Below are 22,981 nucleotides of genomic sequence, written 5' to 3'. Positions count from 1 at the left end.
TTTTTTTGAGTCGCTTTATCTGAACACATCATCTAGAAGATGAAGAATATTTAAATCCTTCATTTCATGAAGTATGTAGTTGGTTTCAGCGTTGCTCCAAAAGTGTTTTAGCAGCAACACTGCTTGCTTATTTTCGGTACCGGCATCTGTTTTCGCACGTGCGCAGACAGAGAAATTAGAAAGGAATCAGACTAAGAGTTCGCATGCACTGAGAAATCTGTTTACTGAGCTAAAATCCAGCACTCTTTATCGGATTTTTTAATCAGATTTCTAGACCTTACTCTAAGAAACCAGAGTGTGCTGTTTACATGACCATTTGAATAATCAGATAACAGCAGAAATCCCTTTATAATTGGATTATTGAGTGCATGTAAACACACTCAGTGTTATTAATCTGATAACAGAGTTGCAGGGAAGAACTTTCATTTGATAATATTATTTAAAAACATTTGATCTATTTCCATTTCGATGGTGGAATGGCCGCTATCAGACTTGCAAAAAGACACTACATTGCAAGCTCTCTTGATATAAGTTTTAAGCTCTGAAGCCTAGTTTAAAGCTTAGTTTAAAGCTGCATCAAGTCTTAATATCATTTACAAGCTAAACGCACCACTGATGCCAGCAATTCGGCAGGATGCACAGGACAGTACTTGCAGGAAACCTATGGGTAAATCAGTAAGCAAGCAAACTAACAAGAGCTACTTTTCCCCTTGAGAGCTTCCATCGTGAAATGAATCCACATACTATATGAATGAGAAGTACTGTCTTGTTTCTCCTAGCATTTATTTAGTATTTCTTTCCCTCTTCTTTTCATTATTTAATTTCTCAAGCCTGCAGTCTGAGCCGAATGCAACAGTTGTCTTTCACACTCCTACTGCTATGTGCTAATCTGTAATAGCGGGCATATCCACCCACCTTAGGTCCTGTTAACTCTAAGATGTAAAAGCAAACATGTCCAAGTGTATGAGGTAGAGATAATGTTCTCAACCCCAAATGCAAACATTAGCTCTCTCCCTCACGAGATGCCTCTCACAGCAGGCTGAGGCCCATATAACGTCCGGAGCAACAAGTAGCCAGGCCTTCAGGCCGAGAAGAGTTAAGCTTGCAAGTTTTATTTGTCACGTACAATGAGCTATACAGCCTGTAATTTGTTTAGTGAAAAGATACAGAAGCTGTACAGACATATTACAGAATAAGAGACAACAGTTTAGTGCATGTAGTGGAAAACATAACCCAAGACAGTAATACAGTACACACAACATACAATATATTACCAGTATACAAAACTACTTGGTACAATATACACAGAACACACCTGTTCACAATAGAAACATTACACGTGTTTGTTTAGGTGAATCTGATTTGCTTAAAAACAGATGCTGTAAAAGTCATGCCTGGTCATCTCATGTTGCAGGGAAAACATGGGTGACATTTTAACTTGGCAAAGAGAGATGGGAGCTGGAGTGTGTGTCTCAGAGTGTGTCTGTCTATCCATGGCAACATGGCAAGGTGACTGACTCTCATTCTCTCTCTCTCTCTCTCTCTCTCTCTCTCTCTCTCTCTCTCTGCCTGCCTCTATACTCTTTCTTTGGCTCCACAGATAAACTGTTTGGGAAGAGGCTGCTGCAGGCCGGACGGTACATCATGTCCCATAAATCCTGGATGAAGACAGTGCCCACAGAGAACTGTGACGTCCTCATGACTTTTGCAGGTGCTGCCATCTCTCTTCGCTTGTCCGTCCTTCTCTTTCTCTGTGGTGAAATAAAAGATCTGGGTAGGCATAAAGGTCCATTTAAGGTTTCAAAGAAGACATACACTACAATTCAGAAGATTGGAATCACTTATTGTTTAATAATTGTATTTCAATAATAACTTATATAGTGTAGGTTAAAATGTTGTAAACTGGACACCAAAATGTAAACTGATGTTTTTTTTTTCACAATTTAAAGTATTTTGGGAACAATGAAAAGTTATGACATGGTAAAAAAATGTTAAATGTTATTAAATAATACATTTTATTTATCTATTTATAGTAGTTTTATTAACATAAAACACCTGTGAATAGTTCCTAGTTCAGTGAGATTTGGTCTCCATTTTTGTAACACGAGGCTTTTTGGATATTGATTTTTTTATGTTTTTTCTCAATGTTTTTTCTTATACAGTGAAATCATTGACAGCTCTGTTCGTCATCAAAAATATCTTTATTTTTGTAGCTTCTTACATTTTTTTTGAGAACCTATAGACAGGGGAGGGCGATATGGCAAAAATGTTGTATCACGATACTTCAAAGCATTTTTAGTATACTCGATATGTATCAGAATATTTAGTTTTCTAAAACCTGTAGTGCCATAAAATTACTACAATAATGTTAAAAATAAATCTACATTTACAATAATTTTTATTCAACGGTTTACACACTCCTAATTACGCTGAGTTTGTAATGAAACATGTAGTTAGTGTTCATGAAGTGCTGACAATATCCACGATATGCTCAGAAAAGCTTATTGTGACATAATTCATCATGATAATGATAAAATATCATATTGCCCACCCCTACCTATAGAATATCAGCATCATATTAGAATCATTTTATACATATATCAGCAACAAAGTGAGTTTTTTATTATTGACAACAATGGTTTCAAACTTTTGAACGGTAGTGTGTGAGAGAGAGAAATGCAGTTCTGTGTGCATTTGTAATGTTTGTCTGTCCCCATTTAGGCCTCGTTTACATGTGGCATAAATATATGTCTTGGCTGGTCCAGTCATTAGTGGACTGCACTAAGCAGGTTTGAACTGTGTTTGTATCGGTTTCAGTGAGGTATTCTTGTCCCATCACTCAAAGCACCTTTGGAGGCGGTCAGAGACACAAGATAACGATTTGTAGTGTGCAGCATCTCAGTGTCTCCCGACCATAGACTGTATGTAAGACATATACAGTCTATAGTCCTGACAATAATTAAGGGCTGCATAATCAACCGCATCGTCACAGCAGAGGTGAAAGCACCTGCTTGGCATAGCTTATTTCCTCTCCTCTCCTGTTTGTGATCTAAACTTTAACTTTCATAACAGCCTGTGCATTTACAGGAGCAAGGACTCCTGGGACTGATTTTTTATAATGCGATTTTATATGCGAGACTGATGTAGTAAATGTGCCTCTGAGACACATGGAAATGCCAGGTGTAAGTGCTGAACATCTCACTGTTCACTTATAATCATTTCACTGCACATGCATGTCTTATCATAATAAAACACAATGAAGTCCTTAGTAGTGGTTATTATTATCGTTTTGCCACATGATTGATTTACATTACCTAATTATTTAGATATAATTACATAATTACAGAGTTACATAATGAATTACATTTACATTCAATTTCCATTCTGTATCAACAAGTTCACATCAGATTGATACTTTTTCCATTGTTAAAAATGGAAGGACTGTTGCTGACCAGTCATTAATGTCATTTGCTTGTAGAAATATATCTGTTCTATATTTATATGTCTTTACCGCAGCACTGACCGATTTTTTTTTCCAAAGCCAAACAAACTTTTATTTAGTTATCCAGATAGCACCTTGACAAAAGTGTGGGTGTCTATGTGTCTATTCTAGATGTTGTTTTTTTTTAGAAAAGCAGTGTTTCGTTTCATATTAAAATATACACAGCATAAACAGCTTTGCCGGAAAGTATCCTTACCGCAGCACCATATTTAGAAACAACCCTGTTCTTTAGGGGACCTAGGAAGGTTACCATGGTTGTTCACATGACCATACAACATGATGGTGTATCATAATAAATACCAATCCTGAATTCTTTTTGTATCTCCTAACAGACACCACAGATGACCACACGCTACTTTGGCTGCTGAACCACATACGCCTTGGCATCCCAGAACTTATCATCCAAATACGACACCACAAGCATACCAGAGTGTACGCGTTCTTCGTTACAGCAACGTATGAAAAGTAAGACACCTTTAGCTTCGTTTCAGCTGAGTGTGTTTTGAAACAGGGCGAATGTCTTATGGTTCTCAATAGCAGACTCCCTTCCGAGAGGAAGTGCAGTCAAAGCATTTTCAGCTGTGTGACGAGTTCAGGCTTAGGTTTTGTCCTAGCTGTGACTTTGTGATCCCACACAAATGAACCACATTCTCATTTGAGCTGTGCTGCTCTGCAGCACACTTTACTGGCCAGTCAGAAATCTGCAAAGTTGCACTTGCACAGTGCTCAACAATGCTGCATAGCATGTTGTTTTAGATGCTGTGGTGAGAGGCTGGATCGGAAAAAGCCTCGGCTGCCAGTGTGGTGGAGCTGTGTTGAGATAGAGGAGGGAGCTTTTTTGGGGAATGGCTGTGATTAGGATGAAAACAAGAAAAGAAAAAGTTCCACAATGGAATTAAGTCAAGTGTTTTTTATGTTATGCTTGGGATTATTATGCTATATCTATTTATCTATGCATGTATCTACTAATTGACATGTATACATATAGTACAAACTAAATTTACAGAACACTTTTTGATCTACAATGACAAGATGTTTAACTTTATTAACTTTATTGTTTTTATACATATATCCTTACTCTAAATTTAATACCTGCAACATGTTCCAGAAAAAGTTGGGACAGGCAGTTTATCTCTCTCTAGTCTGTCTGTCTCACTTACCTAGCTGGGCAACGCATCTCTCTCTAGTCTGTCTGTCTCACTAACCTAGGTGGGCAGTGCATCTCTCTCTTGTCTGTCTGTCTCAATAACCTAGCTGGGCAGTGCATCTCTCTCTAGTCTGTCTGTCTCGCTAAGTGGTGTCAGGTGTGACTGTGGGGCAGTTGCAAATGGTTTACATGGCTCACGGATCAGGTAGGAGGGCCCCTTTGCACAATATAGCTTAGGGCCCCAGGGAGGTCAGGATCAGGTCTGGTTACAACACCTTTCCTTTGAACAACATCACTTGTGGAAGTGGAATTTTTCCCATTCTTTATTGATATAACACTTTAGCTGCTCAACAGTCTGGGGTCTCCTTTGTTGTGTAATGTGCTTCATAATGTGCCACATGTTTTCAACGGGAGACAGGTCTGGACTGCAGGTAGCCCAGTCCATCATCTGTACTCTCCTACAAAGCCACGCTGTTGTAAAACATGCAGAAGTGGCTTAGTGTTGTCTTGCTGAAACAAGCAGGGATGACTCTGAAGAAGACGTTGTCTAGATGGCAGCATTTGTTGCTGCAAAATGCTCGTGTCAGCATTAACGGTGCCTGCACAGATGAAGGCAGTGCGTCTGGAGGTTGTTGATATATCGCTTCTGCTTTGCGTAGTAGAGTCTTCACGTGCATTTGCAGATGCAGCAACAAACTGTGTTTACTGACAAGGGTTTTCCGAAGTATTCGTAAGAGGTTATATTAATTACGGAAGCATGGTGTTTAATGCTGTGCCATCTGAGGGATCAAAGGTCACGGGCAATCAGTATTGGTTTTTGGCCTAGCCCTTTATGCTTAGAGATTTCTATGCATTCTCTGTATCTTTCAATAATAATGTTATGAACTGTAGATGGTGAAATTCCCTGCAATCATTTGTGAAAAAACGTAGTTCTTAAACTGTTGGACTGTTCACTCGTGCAGTTTGTCACACAGTGGCGACTGAGCCTTTCATGAATGGTCCTTTTATCTGTCATCATAATAGCGTCTCCTGTTACCTATTCAAATGTTTACTTGTGGAACGTTCCAGAACAGGTGTCTTTGATCATTCCATAAACTTCCCAATCTTACATTGCCCCTGATGCAACTTTTTTGGAATGTATTGCAGGCATCTAAATATGGAATTAATATATATTTACAAATATAAATAAAGTTGATGTGGTAAAATATTAAATATCTCTTTTTTGTGCTATTTTTACTTAAATACCTGTAAAAAAAATCAGTTTACAAATAACCGTTTTCTGTTTTTTATTTGCATTTTACCTACTGTCCCATTTTTTGTAATTTAGTTCATACTATATATACATTACAGTTCAAAAGTTTGGAATTTTGTTTTGAATAATATAATAATATAAATCCAGTTTTGTTGCAGATATATGTATATTCATGTATACATGTATGCGTGTAGATACATGTCAATATTTGAATCAATTTGTAGTAATCTTTTGATGATGAATAGAGCTGTAGATGATTCTGTAGTAATTGATACAGCTGTGTAGCAACGAGAATGAACTTACAATAAATTAATATCTAGAATGCCTCATGTATTTGAAACGCAGAGACCAAATCTTGTTGATGAAACAGCTATTCATAGTTATTTTATGTCAAGAAGTGATTATAATTTCAGCTTACTATTTAATAATATTCACTATTTTTGCCATGACATCTTGTTGTTCCCAAACAACACTAAAAATTGTGAACAAACCGTTTTGGTGTCTAGATTACAGCATCTCAGCTACAGCATGTCATGTAATAATTGCTATTCAATTATAGGAAAAGAGATTGCAAACTTGAATGTTAGTACACTATATATACTGACTGGCTTATTAAGTACACTTACTTGCTAATTACACTGATTGGACAATTTATCAGAAACACCATATAGGTGCCCTTTGTAGGTTTAAAATGATTCACTGTGGCCCATTGTTGCTGCACAGTTTATCAGCAACCAAGCTGTACTTCGTCTGTCAAAGGAAAGGTACCAACATATGACCACCACTGACCAGATATTACTTAGGTGGAGTTTTTCAGATGCAGCAGATGGTTTACAGTCAGTATACCTACAAAGTGCATGTATATGGTGGACATAACATAAACAGCCAGTGAGTGTATGTACAAAGACACAATGTAGGTGTAGTTAGTAAACTGAGATCTCACTGTGTATTTACACATACAATATAGTAAGCTATATAGCTATGTATTAAGTTCAAGCAGCTAATCAATCTGGAGTCAAAAAGCCATGTTACCAAGCACATTGAGTAAAGCATTCATATTCATTGTGGTATGACTCACTCGAATCCAAGGAGATGGGAGCTCTCCGAAGCTCAGCCTGTACAGTGATAATAGAAGGTGTGGCAGTCGCATTGTTATTTCAGTGTACTGCCTGAGGCAGAGGCTGGCTGAACAGATGGTAGATTGATGTTTACTGTCAGGTTCAGACCCAATCCTCCGCAGACCATCAGCCAAGCTGAAGTTCCTCACCAAGAGAATCTGCACATTGGAACAGCCACAGTTACTGTTCAACACTCACAATGACGTTTATCTAGTTTCAAGCTGTGACCCTCCAGGGCTGGTTTCAGACACCCTCGGGTTACACAAAGTTTTTGCTCTTAGAGCTCATGTTCTATGAGATTTATGTCATAGAACTGTGTACTCATCCATTTAATATGCCATTTGAGTCTAGATGTGTCTCTATGATCAGAGTGTTCTGGATCAGGGTTTGTGTGTTTTCTTTACTGTGGTAAACACGTGTGTTTTGTTCAGTCTGTTGCGAGGAGCTGAGGAGATGGGCCTGCGGAAAGCAGTGAAGCCAGAGTTTGGAGGTGGATCTCGCAGCTTTTCTTGTGAGGAAGACTACATTTATGAGAATATTGAGAGTGAACTGTGCTTCTTCACATCACAGGTGATTTAGTGATTTCCCTTAACACCTTAAACTGCCTTGACGAGAGCCCACACTTCAGTTCTTTACCCTCATAAGTTCATACAGTACTGTGCAGCACTCCCAGTCAAGAGACCACTTCATTTATTTAATTTCCTGTAAAAATGGTCATGAAGTACAAGCATTTTTCAGTGTCAGAAAAAAAGCTGATTGCAGATTTATTACAGCTTCCATTCTTTTCAAGGAGACTTCCTTTTAGTTTTTAAAGAAATCTGCAAGGATATTTTTCACACGTCCAAAGTTCAGTCTTAGAAGTTGGTTGTATTTTCTGCTTTTCACAATCCAATCAATCCCAAAAACATTCAGTGATGTTGAGGTCTGGACTCAGCGGTGGTCAGTCCATTGTTCTGAAAACACCAGCAGCCTCTCTGATTTGCAGATTTACTTCTTTTTTGTCTATTCACTTTTCTTAGTAACAACATCTTAACAGCTACACATCCTTTCAGGCCCATAGCACTGCTTGTCTATTCTAAATGGATGGATGGTCAGAATCATCTGTTGCTCGACTTTCTCCTATTGTTCAAAGGTGAAAGCTTTATGTGCTGTTTATTTAATGGGGACAGTTGGTGGTCATCCAGATCTTGCACGGTTGTTAGAGTCCCATTTTCTATACATTTTTAAAATATTTTTGAGCCCCATCTTGAATGCAAGTGGATTATCTTATATTTAATCTCCTCAGAAATATCTCCTGAAAATAGAATAAGTTGTACTTAATGGCAGTTTTGACTGGAAATTAAATAAATGAAGGGTTTCTGACTTATGCACACTACTGTAATGTATGAATCTTGTACACACTCTGCAATATTGTTTCTGTGTGTATTTTGTACCTTTTAATTTTTGCAATACTAAGAAGAATCTGCAAATTCATTTCTCTGTGCATGTGACAATAACAAACTTGATTGAACACCAAGTCTTAAAATGAGTAACAAGCTTGCTGCTTAATTCTTCTTCTGCATATTCTGATATCGTCTAAACCGTAAAATGCTGTTAGTAACGATTTCTTTGCCTGGATTCTTATCTTCACAGGAACGTCAGAGCATAATCAAATACTGGCTGGACAATCTCCGAGCCAAACCAGGGGAGGTCCTTCACAACATCCACTTTCTTGAAGGACAGCCCATAAGTGCGTGTCCTTTTCTGTCATACAGTGTTGCTTAAAATAGCACCCCAGTGACTGAAACATACTTCTCCCTGTCATTTCTATGTATGTAATTTCTTGGGTTCTTTTGTGAAGAAATGCTCATGAAGCAAAGTAGAACCGAAGTGATTTTGTAGCTCTGAATATCTGTAACGTTTATAACAGGGTGGAGGTTGGTGCATATCTCACTCTGTGTGTTTCTTACAGTTCCAGAGCTGAAGGCACGAGGTGTGATCCAACAGGTCTTCCCCCTCCATGAGCAGAGAATTCTGGGTCAGCTAATGAAGTCATGGGTGCAAGCAGTGTGTGAGAAACAGCCTCTAGGTTTGTAATCAGCACCTCTTAACATAAGCACTTGTCTTCATTACTGTCTACTACATGCCTCTAGTGATACTTTTACAAGTGATTGCTCACCTATTAATAATATTGCTTGTAGAGTCTAAATAGCTATTTGTATAATCACCGATTTAACTAGTATTCTCTTATTGGCCTATTTACTTTGTGTTTCTGTCTCTGTTAGATGATATTTGTGATTATTTTGGAGTCAAGATTGCCATGTACTTTGCCTGGCTGGGTTTTTACACCACCTCTATGCTGTATCCCGCTGTGATCGGCTTTGTACTGTGGATGCTGACTGAATCTGATCAGGTAACAGTTCAGAATGACCTAACTGTGTATTTTATGCTGCCATTTTTAATCATAAAAACCTGAATCCAACCCAAAATGATCAAACATGTTCATATACAGTACTTCACTAAGGCCACTAAGTACAAGTTATTCATTTTACAGGAAATGTTAATGAGCTAGAGTTCAAGAATATTTAAAAGGCATAGACCTAGCAGACCACCAAAACGAGCACCTTCAGATAAACGTTACTTAAAGCTTTCATCTTTGAGAGATCAAGCTCAGCTCTTGGTTCAGATCTAAAAACACAGATTTTTGTCCATCTTTCCACTGGGAGAAGACAGATTAACACTATAGATCTGAAAGGATGTGTTGCTGTCAAGAAGTCATCTTTAAGAAAAAGAAATAGATAAAAAAAGAAGAAATTTGCAAATCGAATAAAGAAGTTGGTTACAGGTTAGAATGGAAAGTTGTAGAATTTTTTTTTTTTTTACGTCCAACAGTTCAGATCAACTTTTCAGTTTCTTCATGAGACATTGTTTACCATATAAACATTTGGGTCTGACATCTGAGACCACATTGGAAATCTAGGATAGTTTTTATTTAAATCTAAAAATACACAACAGCAAAGTTGAGAATTTAAAAAAAGTTTAAAAAACTAAATAAATACACATGTAATGACCAATAAAATGAAGAAATTCTGCACTGTTTCTAGGTCAAAACTGAAATTTAAGCAAATTTGTAACGTTCACTATGTTAAGGCCTTTGTGCAAAAAGGTCTTATGTTTTTGTTTTTCTGAGTCTTATCCTTTCCATGGAAGCGCATGTTCAGACTGTCATGTTGCTCCCCCCTCTGGGGAGATTACTCTTGGACTCTGACTGGCTCCGCCCACTCACACTTGCATGTCATTCCAGGACTCATTACTCACTTTTATAAACACATTTGTTTGGTTTAGTTTTTGCAAAGTCTTTGTGTTGCTAACCTAAATTCTAAAGTCTGTTTTCTTTGTGTTGTCTTTTATGTTTTTGACCCCTGTTTGTCTTTCTGTTTTCCTTTTGATGATACCTGCCCGTGTTTTGACCTCTGCTTCCTATGAGAATGAGTATTGGACTGCCCAAAACAAAGCCAACCTCTATGCCTCCGATGTCACACAGACCACTCTTTCTGCTTCTCAGAGGCATTTACACCAACTTGTGGAGTCCATTGCCAGCTCCAGTGCATGCTGTCATTAAAGCAAATGGTGGACATAGCAAATCCTAAAAAAAATTATAATTAATGTTAATATTTCTAAGACTCTATGCAAATTGTTATAACGACAATATAATGCATTTATGTATATATGTATATTGCAATGACAACCTTGTATTGAATTAGAAAGCAACGTAAATCATTTTCATTAGCGGTCTCAGATGCTTGGACGTCATCATAGCTATTTAAGGGGAAGTTTATGTATATAATTCTATATGTTCTGCATTCTCTGGCCTCGCACAAGCAGAGCAGTGCAAGATTTATCATTGTTCATTGTGTACATCTGTGTATTTGATAAATACCAATTTTCTAGTGTGTATTTCTAAGGTGCAGAACTAGAACATGTTCTACGCACACTTTGATAAACGAGACCCTCGATCACCTAATGTTTTTGTTACTGTTTGATTGATGCCATTGCTGTTTCTCACGCAGACCAGCAGAGATATATGCTGTGTAGTCTTCGCCCTCTTTAACGTGGTGTGGGCCACCCTGTTCCTTGAGAGGTGGAAGCGGAGAGGAGCAGAGCTGGCTTACAAATGGGGCACGCTGGACACCCCGGCCGAATCACTGGAGGAGCCCAGGCCACAGTTTCGGGTGAACAGACCAGTCATTTTGAGATAATTGTTGACCTCTTCTTATTAGAAAAACAAAAATTCAGCATTTAGCAGTTTATTTAGGGCTACTGTTCTCTCTCTCTCTCTCTCTGTCTCAGGGTGTGAAGCGGTGCAGCCCGGTGACAGGCTGTGAGGAGTTCTATTACCCGCCCTGGAGGAGGAGGGTGTTCCGATGGCTGGTCAGCTTTCCTGTCTGTATCTTATGCCTTTGCTTTGTCTTCCTGGCCATGCTCATCTGCTTTGAGCTTCAGGTTAGTGGCATCACAAGCACATTCTGCCATACACAGGTATGAGTAGGACCTTTTATACACTAATGTAGTGCTCACCAATCCTAGTACTGGAGATCTGCCACAAATGCTTCTACAGAGGCTCTTGATTGGCTAGATCAGATGCATTAGTGTTGCATATTGGAAATAAACTCTCCAGGAGGAGAGTTGATGACCACTGCACTACAGCCTTTAATGCAGCCAGCATAATGTGTTGGCACTACATATTATGTTTAAAGGTGCAGGGGCAAGACGTTAAAGGGCCTGTATTATTCTATTTTTTTGTCGTATTCTGTTTTCCCCTTAAGTTCACTTATAACGTTTGGGTGGTTTTATGTACCAAAATCAGTCATCAGAGATCACATGACCTCACTTTACCCTTCATTATTAAACAGGCTGTTTTTTTTTACTGCACCTTTAAGGCTAATATGTAAATCAACTTTGTTGTAATTGGCTGCCCTGTACTGTACCTCATTCAAAAAACAGTCCAGGTTCTCCCGAGTGATGCAACCGTCTAAGCGTTGGCCCTACCATCAGGAGATCGCAACTTCGATCCCTGGTGATGCTACAGCCATCTGTAGCCGGGAGTCCAAGAGAGCACAATTGGCCTCGCTCTCTCTGGGTGGGTAGGATGGCCCCCACTTCTCCCCCATCACTCAAAGCAATGCTAGTCAGTGCAGGCAGCTGTTAGCTGACGTAACAGATCTGGCGGTTGGTGCTTTCCTCAGAGCACGTTCGGCTGTCCAATGACGTTGTATGAGCGGCAGTTCGAAAAGATGTGGTGGCTGGTTTCACAGGTCTCGGAGGAAGCCTGTGCTAGCCTTCGCCCTCCTAGCGTTGATAGTATCGTGTGACTGGGGGAGTCCTAACTAGCGGGCGGGATTGGAGACGACTAAATTGGGGAGATAATTGGGTAAAAAAAAAACAACAACAAAAAAACAGTCCAGGCTGAAACACTTACATTTTATAACTTCATTGTGAATGGCCGGACCCTAACTGTTGTAAGCTGAATAGGTGGATATATGTAAACATGTTAGTTTTCGTGACATCACAAAAACAGTGAATTCAAAACAGCCTAAGCTGAGTTTCCAAATATGGACTGTATGGACTGGGTATGTTATGAAACTTTATCAATGTTACACGTTAAATTAAACTCTGTCAAAAAGCAAGGAAAATTCAGTTTTCAATTATATGGACCCTTTAATTGAATGTAAAATTAGGCACATTGGGATCGAATGTTGCAACCACATTGAGTCACACTTTGTGCTGCGCCTTCTCACACACACATCTGGCCCTCGGTCTTTGATGGACAGATGTTTTGTACAGCTGTGAAATGCACTTGATTTGTTGAAGGTGCCCTCGTATTTAAGTGGTACAAGTGCAAGGGAATAATTATGCAAATAGGGCTACGTGGTGCTCGCTGGAAAGACTAGTTGTCAGTAGTCTGTGTGTAATTAAAACGTTAGAATGTTGTGGTACACAAGTAGAAAGTTATCTGACTAGATGCACATCTGTGGTCGGCAGGAATTTGTGATGGGGATTAAAGAGCTGCCGCGGGTGGCGAGGTTTATCCCTGAAATCATACTGGCCATCACTGTGACTGCGTGTGACGAGGTGTACAAAAAGATAGCCTGCTGGCTTAACGATATGGGTGAGTATTGCTTTTAAAGGGAACACTGAAAAAGTGATGCATTGAATGTACCTGATTCACATGTGTATATCATTTCTGTATGAATGAAATATATTTTCAGTTTTAATTTGGTTGATGTAATATATTTCAAATCAAGTAAATTTCAGTGGTTATGTAATCGTTTGCTGTATGTATGGTATAAAAATGCTTTGCATTAAATGACATATATTGTAATTGTATTGAGGAAATCACTGCAAAGATGTTGTAGCACTTCATGAGCTACCCCAGGCTCAAGGAGGACGCTGGAAGCAGGGTTCAGGTTCGCAGCAGCCATATTTTTAATTCCAAGTTCAAACAATACAAACTCGAACAAACCAACGCTACTCTAAGCTGGCCACTTTTCAGTGGCTTCCGACAGCTAGACTTTTCAGTCCTTTATCTTTTTAGCTCTTCACTTAGTCCCTGTTGCTGCTGCTCGTCCCTCTCTCTCTTGCTCTGTTCCCTCTCAGCTCTTTTAAAAGGCGCTCAGAGCACCTGAGCCAAGAGGGAACAAGAGCTCGCTGCTCCGCCTCCGCCCCCAGCTTGCAGCTTGGCTGCCTGGGTCGAACATCAGGAGTAGTGAAACGGCCTCACTGTGTAACGGGGGCGGGGCTTGGGTGGCTGAGCTCGGAACTCGCTCCTTGTTATCGTGCCTCTCGTTGCCGGCACCGTCGTCCTCCTCCTCCTCCTCCTCCCGCCGTCACTTGGGTCACATGGCGGAGCCCGGGCTTTGCGCTCCGCCCCCTCCCCACTCACAGGTCTCTCCCTGCCGTCCTCAACGAGGTTCATCGTCGCTGGGTGTTCGGGGGGCAGGCGCATGCCACAGATGTGAAACAAGACATTTTACTCTACAAGTGCACATTAGGTTCCCCAGCGTTGAACTAATGCGTACACTGTTCATTTGTGCGAAGATGGAACCAAATGAGCACTGTAAGAGTGAAGTCAGCACTGGGTGTACGTGTTGAAGAATTTAATTTTGAATTCTTGTCTCTGTTTTCCCAACAGAAAACTATAGACTCCAGAGTGCCTATGAGAAAAATCTCATCATCAAAATGGTTCTTGTAAGTTCAACCTTTTATGCAGTGCAGAACAAAAATTTATTATAGCGATGTGCAGATATGAAAATGTTGAACTGATATTTTAATGTCTGTGTTTGTCAATAGCAGCGGCAGCACTAGTGTATTATATGTACTGGGTTCAACATTGAAGGCTGCAAGATAACTCAACAAAATGAAATAATCATAATAAATCAGCTGCTTTCACCAGAATGACAACTCTACTGGATGATACATTAAAAGGGAATTTTCAATTTTGCATAATTAATAAACATTATGCTGTAAACAAAGTCAAAGTGGTTTGATGCGAAATGCTCAAGAAACTAGAGTGAGAATTGTTCACAGTGGTTGTGATAGGAACCAGACATCCGAAACAATGCCTCTAAAACAGGGATGTCAAACTGAACCACTAAAAAAGGCCATACTAAAAAATCTGTGGGTCAGCTGTGTTTTTATTTCATTTTTAGTTAACATTTTGCCATGACCTGAACGGGACATTGTTTATTCAAAATATGCCAAACCTGCAACAGTGAAATAGGCATTGGATACTTATTCAAAAATAAATAAAAAGAAATTGTTGTGTTGAACGCACACTATGTTGCAGTGCATGCTGGGGACTGTAGTGCATCTCAGGGTGAAATAGGATATTAAGAATAGAAAATTAAAATAATTTAGAGGGCCGAATAGGACTGTGTCACGGGCATTACTTGGCCTCCAGGCCTTGTGTTTGAAGCATGGGCTCTAAAAGCTCCCTCACAGAAAGTCATTACATGAAATGGTCAATATTAAATTGCCTGATGGCTGAAATGTTGTTTGAGGTAAAGTTTTGGCTTAAACTGTATCTTTTAAATTCCATTCACGATGGAGAGGTACTTGGTGGGCATGATAAGACACAGTTCCAGTTGGGTAGCAAATAAAACTATGTTTGTGTTATAGACATTACGACCCCTGGGTTCTACCACCAGTGTAAAGAAACTGAGTTTCCCTACAATGGACTGTTTCACATCCAACCACTCTGAATGACTATGTTTTACATTTTACAGTTGTTGTGCAGGAAATTTTGAAACATTGATAGATTCCCTTTCAGTGATGCATCATCATATCAGAACTAAATACTGGTCAAATTCCAGACACCACTTTATCAATGCTAGCAGCTGCAACTCTTTAGACAGAGCAGTAGGATTTAGAGTGTTGTTTGTTCCCTTTTCTTGTATATAAGCACATAGATAAAAACTTCACAAGAGTAAGTCCCTTAACCATTTGCATTTATGTTATTGTGTGTTGTCTTGCAGTTTCAGTTTGTAAATTCTTATCTAAGCCTTTTCTACATTGGATTCTACCTCAAAGACATGGAGCGTCTAAAAGAGGTAAGAATTCTGTCTCCCACACAGGTGAAACCATGGCACAGATTCCAAATTCCCAGGCAAATGGCTCAAAATATGCTACATGACTAATTTATTTGATACTCACATTATCTCTATTAGATAGATAGATAGATAGATAGATAGATAGATAGATGTTTTGCTCTGAGCATTGCTTTTGGTATTGCTGTGGGTGACAAACTCACATTCTCCTCGGGGAATACTCTTTCAAGCAGCTGCCCCCAGCTTTCCTTCACCTCACATATGTCTCGCTCTCTATCTTGCCATCTGTTTGTTGGTTCCAAACTATCTGCTGGGCTTTCTCCTCTTCTGTAGCTGAAGTAACTCAGGGACCGTGAGCCATGTCTTCTCCTCAGAGTGCAGTCTGTGATCAATAAAATCCATCAATGCCTTTGGGCATCTAAAGTACACAGTCAGCCCTGACTACCAGTCCATGTATTGCACTGGTTTGACCTTTGTTTGACATGTTAGCATCAACAGAGGTCTGGCCATTCATTGTTCCTTCTCTATTTTAGGAATAGCGCTGTTGTGTTTACAGCCGTCATTATTTTCATGCATGTGCTGGCATCCAAAAAGACATTTGAGCTTTTTGTGTCATCGTAATTTGTCCCGCGGGTCTTTGACACACATTGGATGAGCTATCTCTGCATGTGGACTGATGATTATAGTACTGCGGAGCTTGATCTAATTTCAGCACAGCTTCTCTGGCTGTGTAATTTTAGGGTAGGTTTTGTCTGTGTAAGGTTTGATGAAAACAGTCTGACAAATACTGATTGCTTGATGTAATTTATAGTCATTCGAGCGTTTGGAGGTTTGTCTCCCTTGATTAAAAAAAGCATGTTTGAATCGCTGCCTGCTTTCCTACCTTTGAAATATTGCTATGCCTTCACCTCCTCTCACACTGCAAGATGCTATGAAGTTGACTCATGCTTTTATTTTCTCTTGCCTAGACTATTAAAATGAACTCTTACTGGGTTACCAGATTCGCTGCTGCTGATAGAAGAAGCTGCCAGATTATTACGCTCAGAATATATTTAGCCTGTGCTACATTTTTTAGCACATTTTAAATATTATTAGTATTGTTATTATTATTATTAGTAGTAGTAGTAGTAGTGTTGCTACTGTACTATAATTAGGGTTATTTCATTAATAATAATAATAATAGTAGCAACTGCAAAAGTACATTTTCTGAAGAAAATGCAGAATGATTGCACAGTTTAAGCAATTAGCCAGTATTGTAGGTTGTTGCTAGGGTGTTGGTAGGTGATTGCTATAGTATCTCAGGCTGTTGCTAGGTGGTTGGTATGGTGTTCCAGGTGGTTGCTAGGGTGTTGCTAGCTGTACATACCTATATATAAGCACATCTGTCACAACAGACAACAATAATGTTGCGCATTGCGCAGACACTAATAATGCTGCTGTTCATTCTTGTATTTCAACTCCAGTCATTTTTCTTTTTTTTAACATTACTATTATTGTGCATGATAGAGGATGGATATTATCATCACTGGTTTTAAGATTGTCTAGCCAGCTTTTGCTGCACTGTGTGATTTATTTACTGGACTATTTTCTAACTAGAAACTTGTAGCATTTCACTTCTCAGCCCTGACAGTCCAGGAAAATTACAATAGACCCTCCTTTGTGCTGCAGTTCCCTTTAAGAGCATTAATCCACTATTCAATAATTTTTTTTTCCCGTGATTGTTATGCCTTGCAGATGCTTGCTACACTGCTGATCATTCGCCAGTTCCTGCAGAATCTAAAGGAGGTACTGCAGCCATACCTTTATGAGCGCCACCGACTGGGCGAGCTCACGTTGCGCGCCGTCTGGGACCTGCTTGTCTCTGCTCTGCTCAAATACGGGCGGCTGGCAGCTGGCAGGGCTCAGGTTTCCCCCAGTGACCCCACAATCCCCGTCCCGGGCATGCGGGGGAGCCGACAGGGCCTTCTGGGCCACCAGGAACGTCGTGAACGCAAGTGTCTGAATGGAGGCTGCGGGGTGCCGGACGAGGATGGTGAGGAGGAGCTCGGAGGAGAGAGGCAGAGCGAGGAGGAGAGCGAGGAGGAGAGCCTAGTGGACTGCGGCCTCAAACTGCGCAAGGTCAGCTTCATCGAGAAGGTGGAGCGCAAGTCCATCGGCTGTGTGAGTCCCATGGAAGACCACTTCCTTGAGGAGGGGAGCCCCACCATGGTGGAGAAGGGAATGGACCCGGCCTCGGTCTTCGAGATGTGTGATGATGACGATGATAACGGGATCCCAGAGACCAAGGAGCTGACAGTAGAGCCACCAGCACCTGCAGGGTCTGAAAGCAGTGCACCTCCAAGGCTACGGAGGAGAGGCCGCAGCCTGGAGAGGGCCGACAGTAAGAACAAGAAAGAGTCATGGATAGATCCGCCAGAGGAGCAGGAGGCCACCACACTCACCCAGGCTGAGATTGAGAGCTGCATGCAAACATATGAGGTAAGGATACAAATGGTATATTATTAAACCCTCTCATTTCACTGCACATCTTTTTTTCAAAGGGACAGGTTTCACTTTCTCCACCAGAAGTGGTGGAGATGTTAAGTGCCTCAGAATTGGGTTGTAAATACATTTCTTACTGCACTAGATCTGTCCCAAATAGCATTTGTTGTTATTATAATATTCCCTTTGCCGTACTAAGATCACAGAAGGCTGCAATATGCAGTCTGACTCATCTGACCAAGTAAGTTTCTAGGGTTTTTTCATAAATCAGGATATTCAATGTAAGAATATTGATTTAGTCAAAATAATGCAGGCTGATCTTTAACCTTGTCACATTATTGGTTGACCAAAGCACTTTTAACATATTGCCAGGCGTATCACAGTCACAACCGTTTACAGCAGTTCATACAACAGTTCCAAAATCAAATCGGTTGAGAAGCATTTATGCGTGTTGATTTTTTCATTCCGCTGTGCACCAGTTGCTCAGCAACATCTCGCTTCATGCTGCTGTAGCTAACATTACTCAGTTTGTACTTTATCACATGCAAAAACAGAAAACGGGCACATAAGATAACTCTATATGATAATATTTGATCTACAGCCTGTTTGGTCCGAAGAAGACTGTGAAAGTAGTTCTACATGGCCACCGTGACAGGAGAACAACTACACAGACCGGAGTGAACCAGAAAAAAAACAGTATGCAATTCAGCTAATATGATACTTAAAGACTTTTCGATACTTAAAAACAATTTTTATGTTAATCTGGCAAAAACTGAAAAAGCTGAGTTGAACCTGATACTGTGACAGTTTTATGGCTCTATCCATAACACAGAAGGCTACTACTTTTTTGGTGGAAGGAATTGCCAAAAAAAAGCCCATCTGACACAATTTTCAAAGATCATGCGTTTCCGCAAATAATATCACATATGTGATAATCTACGGTGACCGAATCACAGCTATAATGTTATTTGCAACAATACACTCCCTCTCATGTTCTGTTGCTGAAGAAATTACAATAGTAGCTTTTTGTCCATATTGTGCTGCCCTATTAATCTGATTAATGAAAATATGGTGTGGGTGATATGGCAGAAATGCAATATGACAATCAAGAAATGTTCACAATTTATGATATGTCACAGTTTTTAGACATCTATTAAGTTGGAACAGCAAAAGAGTCTGAGGAGTGTCACGTTTAAATAATACAATTAAAAAACAGTGAGTACAATAATTTAAATTGGACATTTCACATTTCATTTGCATTACACTAATTTAAGACAAGCAGGACTAATTATGCTATCCTAATAATAAAACATGCAGTCGGGCAGTGGTCTACAAGTACTGACAATGTCCACAATATGCTCAGAAAAGCATATTATTGCAAATTGTAACAAAATTCATCACGATAACCCTAACTGCCCTTATATTGTCCAGCCCTAGATGGAAAGAACTGTTCTCAATCCTTAAGGCTTGTTTATTTGGTTACAGTACTGTGCAAAAGTATTAAGCCATCTAAGAAAATCGTATGTAAAGCCAGTTATCTGGCCAAAAAGCATGTATTTGTTCAAAAACACTAATATTAAAAATAATACAGTTAAACAGACCCCTCCTTGATTAAGCCAAGTATTTACAGTTACCATCCAAAACCTGCTTCATCTAATCAATCCTGCAGTAAATAAAATCAGGTGTCACAATTTACCAAACCCATACAATGGCTGGAGCACTTCAAGAAATCAGGAACCAAACCTGTGTTCTTCTTGCTGTATTCTTCTTACCAAAATATCAGTAACTTTTTTAAAACGGGGAAGTCTTGTTATATGTTACTTTACATATTTACGTGTATCTGTATTTGAAGAGTTTCGTTCCAAACTGCTATAGATCCATTTGTAAAGGTTTATGAAAGAATAACAGCTGCCGTATAATGGAAAACACATTTTTATTTCTCTAATAAAGGCGTTATTAATCATAATATAGCATTTATAGCACTTCTTGTACACTCTTAAAAAAAGATGGTTTTTCAGGGGTTCTTTAGTAAAGAAAATGGTTCTATATAGAACCACAAACACTCAAAGAACCCTTTGCATGATCAAAGGATTCTCTGCATCATGAAAGTGTTCTTCAGATTGATGGAGAATGTGCTATAGATGGTTCTATATAGAATGTTTTTGAAAAGGGTTCTATCTAGCACCAAAAAGGGTTATTCAATTGTTACAAATTTGACATCTTAATAATAGATCATGCAAAGAGTTCTTTGAGTGTTCATGCTTCTATATAGAACCATTTTCTTTACTAAAGAACCTTTAAAGAACCATCTTTTTTAAGAGTGTATGTGTCCACTCCCAACAATATATATTGTGAAAAAAAGAAAAATTGAAAGTGGTCAATAATGCATTTTGGAATGATACCCTTCATTTATTCTAATGTCAAATCATATTTTACTGCCAAAAACACACTTACACACTTACAAAAACACACTTACTGCCGAAATAAATTGTTTTTAACATTTTTGGGAGCCAAAGACTTTTACACAATATTGTATATATTAGAGATCTGAAGAATTACTTCATATTTCTCAGATAGTTTCCAGATCCGTGTAACATTGGAGTACATTATACTTAACAACCTTGAAACATAAGAAAAAGGGAAATTTTCCCAACCCAAGTGTGGTGTGGGTCACGTTCCCCAGAACAGTTTCAGTTTCAGAAATTAGATTCCTGAATTTTAGAAAAACACAAAATAATAAGCCATTAGCAAATGCATTGGTCTCGGTCAGCTCAGCATCACAGGATGACATTGTTATCAGGAGATGTGGTCTAGGAAATCAGACCAACAGCCCTCATCTGAACAGATGAAATAGAGCACCAGTCTATAAGTGATGTTGAAAATGAAGTCAGTGTTAAGAGCTGGCTAGCTTCATGGAGCAGATTCAAGTAATAAAAAACTGACAATGTGTCTTAAAAGATGAGAAATAGTAGAATTTCACCTCCAGAAGAACACGGGATGAGAGCAAATAATATTGAGACTCTCCTGGAGGACCAAGCATGAAGCAAGGTGCTCTGGTATGTTAGCACGCCAAAGCTAGAGGGTCATAATATAACAGTCTGTAAACTTTGCATCCGTGTGTTTCTTTTCAGGACACGTTTCAAGATTACCAAGAGATGTTTATCCAGTTTGGTTACGTGGTGCTCTTTTCTTCTGCCTTCCCATTGGCTGCCATGTGCGCCCTCATTAACAACATCATCGAGATCCGCAGTGACGCCTTCAAGCTGTGCACAGGCCTGCAGAGGCCCTTTGGCATGAGAGTGGAGAGCATTGGGCAATGGCAGGTTAGCATGACGTGAATGTGAGTTCTCAAGCTTCATAACTGACCTTTAAGGAATACTAAAAGATGGATGTGACTGTGTCTTCTGTTATTGCACAGACAGTAATGGAGGCCATGGGTCTGATAGCGATCATCGTGAACTGTTACTTGATTGGTCAGTGTGGGCAGCTACAGAGGCTCTTCCCTTGGCTAAGCCCCGAGATGGCCATCGTCTCTATCGTGATCTTAGAGGTACACAAGACACATTTACACATTATACAGTTTAATTCATTTCGCTTTAAACTCTAAGAACCTGTCAAAGGTTCAAGACCATCATTCTTCACTCTCATAACTTCATAGATTAATATAAGTTTATAGTAGTTACTGAACAATTCATAGTAGTAACGGAGAAATTATGCTTAAGATTAATACCTGAACAGTAAGCTTAGGTTTAGAAAGGGTTAACCTCTGTTCTGTGACCAGTACATTTTGTTAATATATCTTCATACTCATTTAATATCAATGTTCTTTTTCAAAAGAAAACGCAATATACACAGTCAGATGCTATATACTCAGTCAAATGAATTGATTTAATCACCTTCCTCCCTTGACAGCACTTTGCCATTCTGCTGAAATATGTCATTCATGTGGCAATCCCCGACATCCCCAGCTGGGTGGGAGAAGAGATGGCCAAACTGGAGTTTCAGCGCAGGGAGGCATTCAAGGTAACAATCTGTTCTTTAAAAATACATCTGTGACTGTTGCTTTAGTTTCAACTATCATATTGGATGACCACAGATATTATAGATGCTATTTCAGATACCTCACTGTCACAGTGTACCCTGAGTGGTTCCCAGATCTGACCCAGCCCCTGCTCTGCTGAGCAAGCCAGCAGCAGAACTAAAAATACTGTTGAAATCTGCTTTTCAGGGAATTCCACCGATTTTTCCAAAGTCCGGTATAATTCAATTAGGTTGTAAACAAGGAACAAGCATTTACTACCTCTGAGAGCTCCCTTGCAGAAAGTTATTACATGAAATGATTACGAATGCACTGCCTGATGCCTGAAATATTATTTCATGGCAGTTTTGAGATAAGCTTCTGAAAACAATTTTTAAAATCTATTCATGGTGGATTTGTACATGCAGGATGTTGTAGGACAAAGTAGTACCCAAAGATTTACAATGGCAAAAATATAATACCACAATACTTCAAGAATACACAACATGTCACAATATTTAAGTTTTCTGAGGTTTAGTAAGCTGGAACAGACAAACACTTAAAACATAATACGGTGAGAATCACATTTAAGAAAAACTAGAAGTACAAATTATTTTTTCTCTACATTTTACACACTGCTCTGCACTAAATCCAAAAACGGGTCTAATTATGCTTCCTTTGGAATAAAACATGCAGTTAGTCACTGTTCTTAAAGTACCAATGATATCCATAATATGCTCAGAAAAGCATATTGGTACATAATGTGACATAATTTATTATGATAAATATTGTCATATTGCATATTACCCAGATAACACCTGTGGGTTCACTGGTCTTTCTAGACAGTAAATATAATGGTTGTATTTGGGTTGTAGACA

General features: G+C 39.3%; 1 protein-coding gene across 2 annotated transcripts in view; it reads left to right on the top strand.

Moving 5' to 3' along the window:
• ano8b (anoctamin 8b) overlaps nt 1-22,981 on the top strand; it is a 34,591-nt gene that overhangs the window by 8,543 nt on the left and 3,067 nt on the right. For both annotated transcript variants that reach the window (XM_036586840.1, XM_036586841.1), the window contains exons 2-16: nt 1,601-1,711; nt 3,835-3,967; nt 7,451-7,589; nt 8,652-8,748; nt 8,971-9,087; nt 9,284-9,411; nt 11,069-11,230; nt 11,349-11,501; nt 13,041-13,167; nt 14,191-14,246; nt 15,533-15,607; nt 17,339-18,082; nt 21,217-21,408; nt 21,504-21,635; nt 21,998-22,108. In XM_036586840.1, the coding sequence (XP_036442733.1) occupies nt 1,601-1,711; nt 3,835-3,967; nt 7,451-7,589; nt 8,652-8,748; nt 8,971-9,087; nt 9,284-9,411; nt 11,069-11,230; nt 11,349-11,501; nt 13,041-13,167; nt 14,191-14,246; nt 15,533-15,607; nt 17,339-18,082; nt 21,217-21,408; nt 21,504-21,635; nt 21,998-22,108 (2,477 nt within the window). The remainder of the gene's footprint in view (nt 1-1,600; nt 1,712-3,834; nt 3,968-7,450; nt 7,590-8,651; nt 8,749-8,970; nt 9,088-9,283; nt 9,412-11,068; nt 11,231-11,348; nt 11,502-13,040; nt 13,168-14,190; nt 14,247-15,532; nt 15,608-17,338; nt 18,083-21,216; nt 21,409-21,503; nt 21,636-21,997; nt 22,109-22,981) is intronic.

This window comes from Colossoma macropomum, unplaced genomic scaffold (genome assembly GCF_904425465.1).
Source record: "Colossoma macropomum unplaced genomic scaffold, Colossoma_macropomum, whole genome shotgun sequence".
Lineage (NCBI taxonomy): Eukaryota > Metazoa > Chordata > Actinopteri > Characiformes > Serrasalmidae > Colossoma > Colossoma macropomum.
Note: the sequence above shows the minus strand (reverse complement) of the source record. Positions and strands in the feature narration are given on the sequence as shown.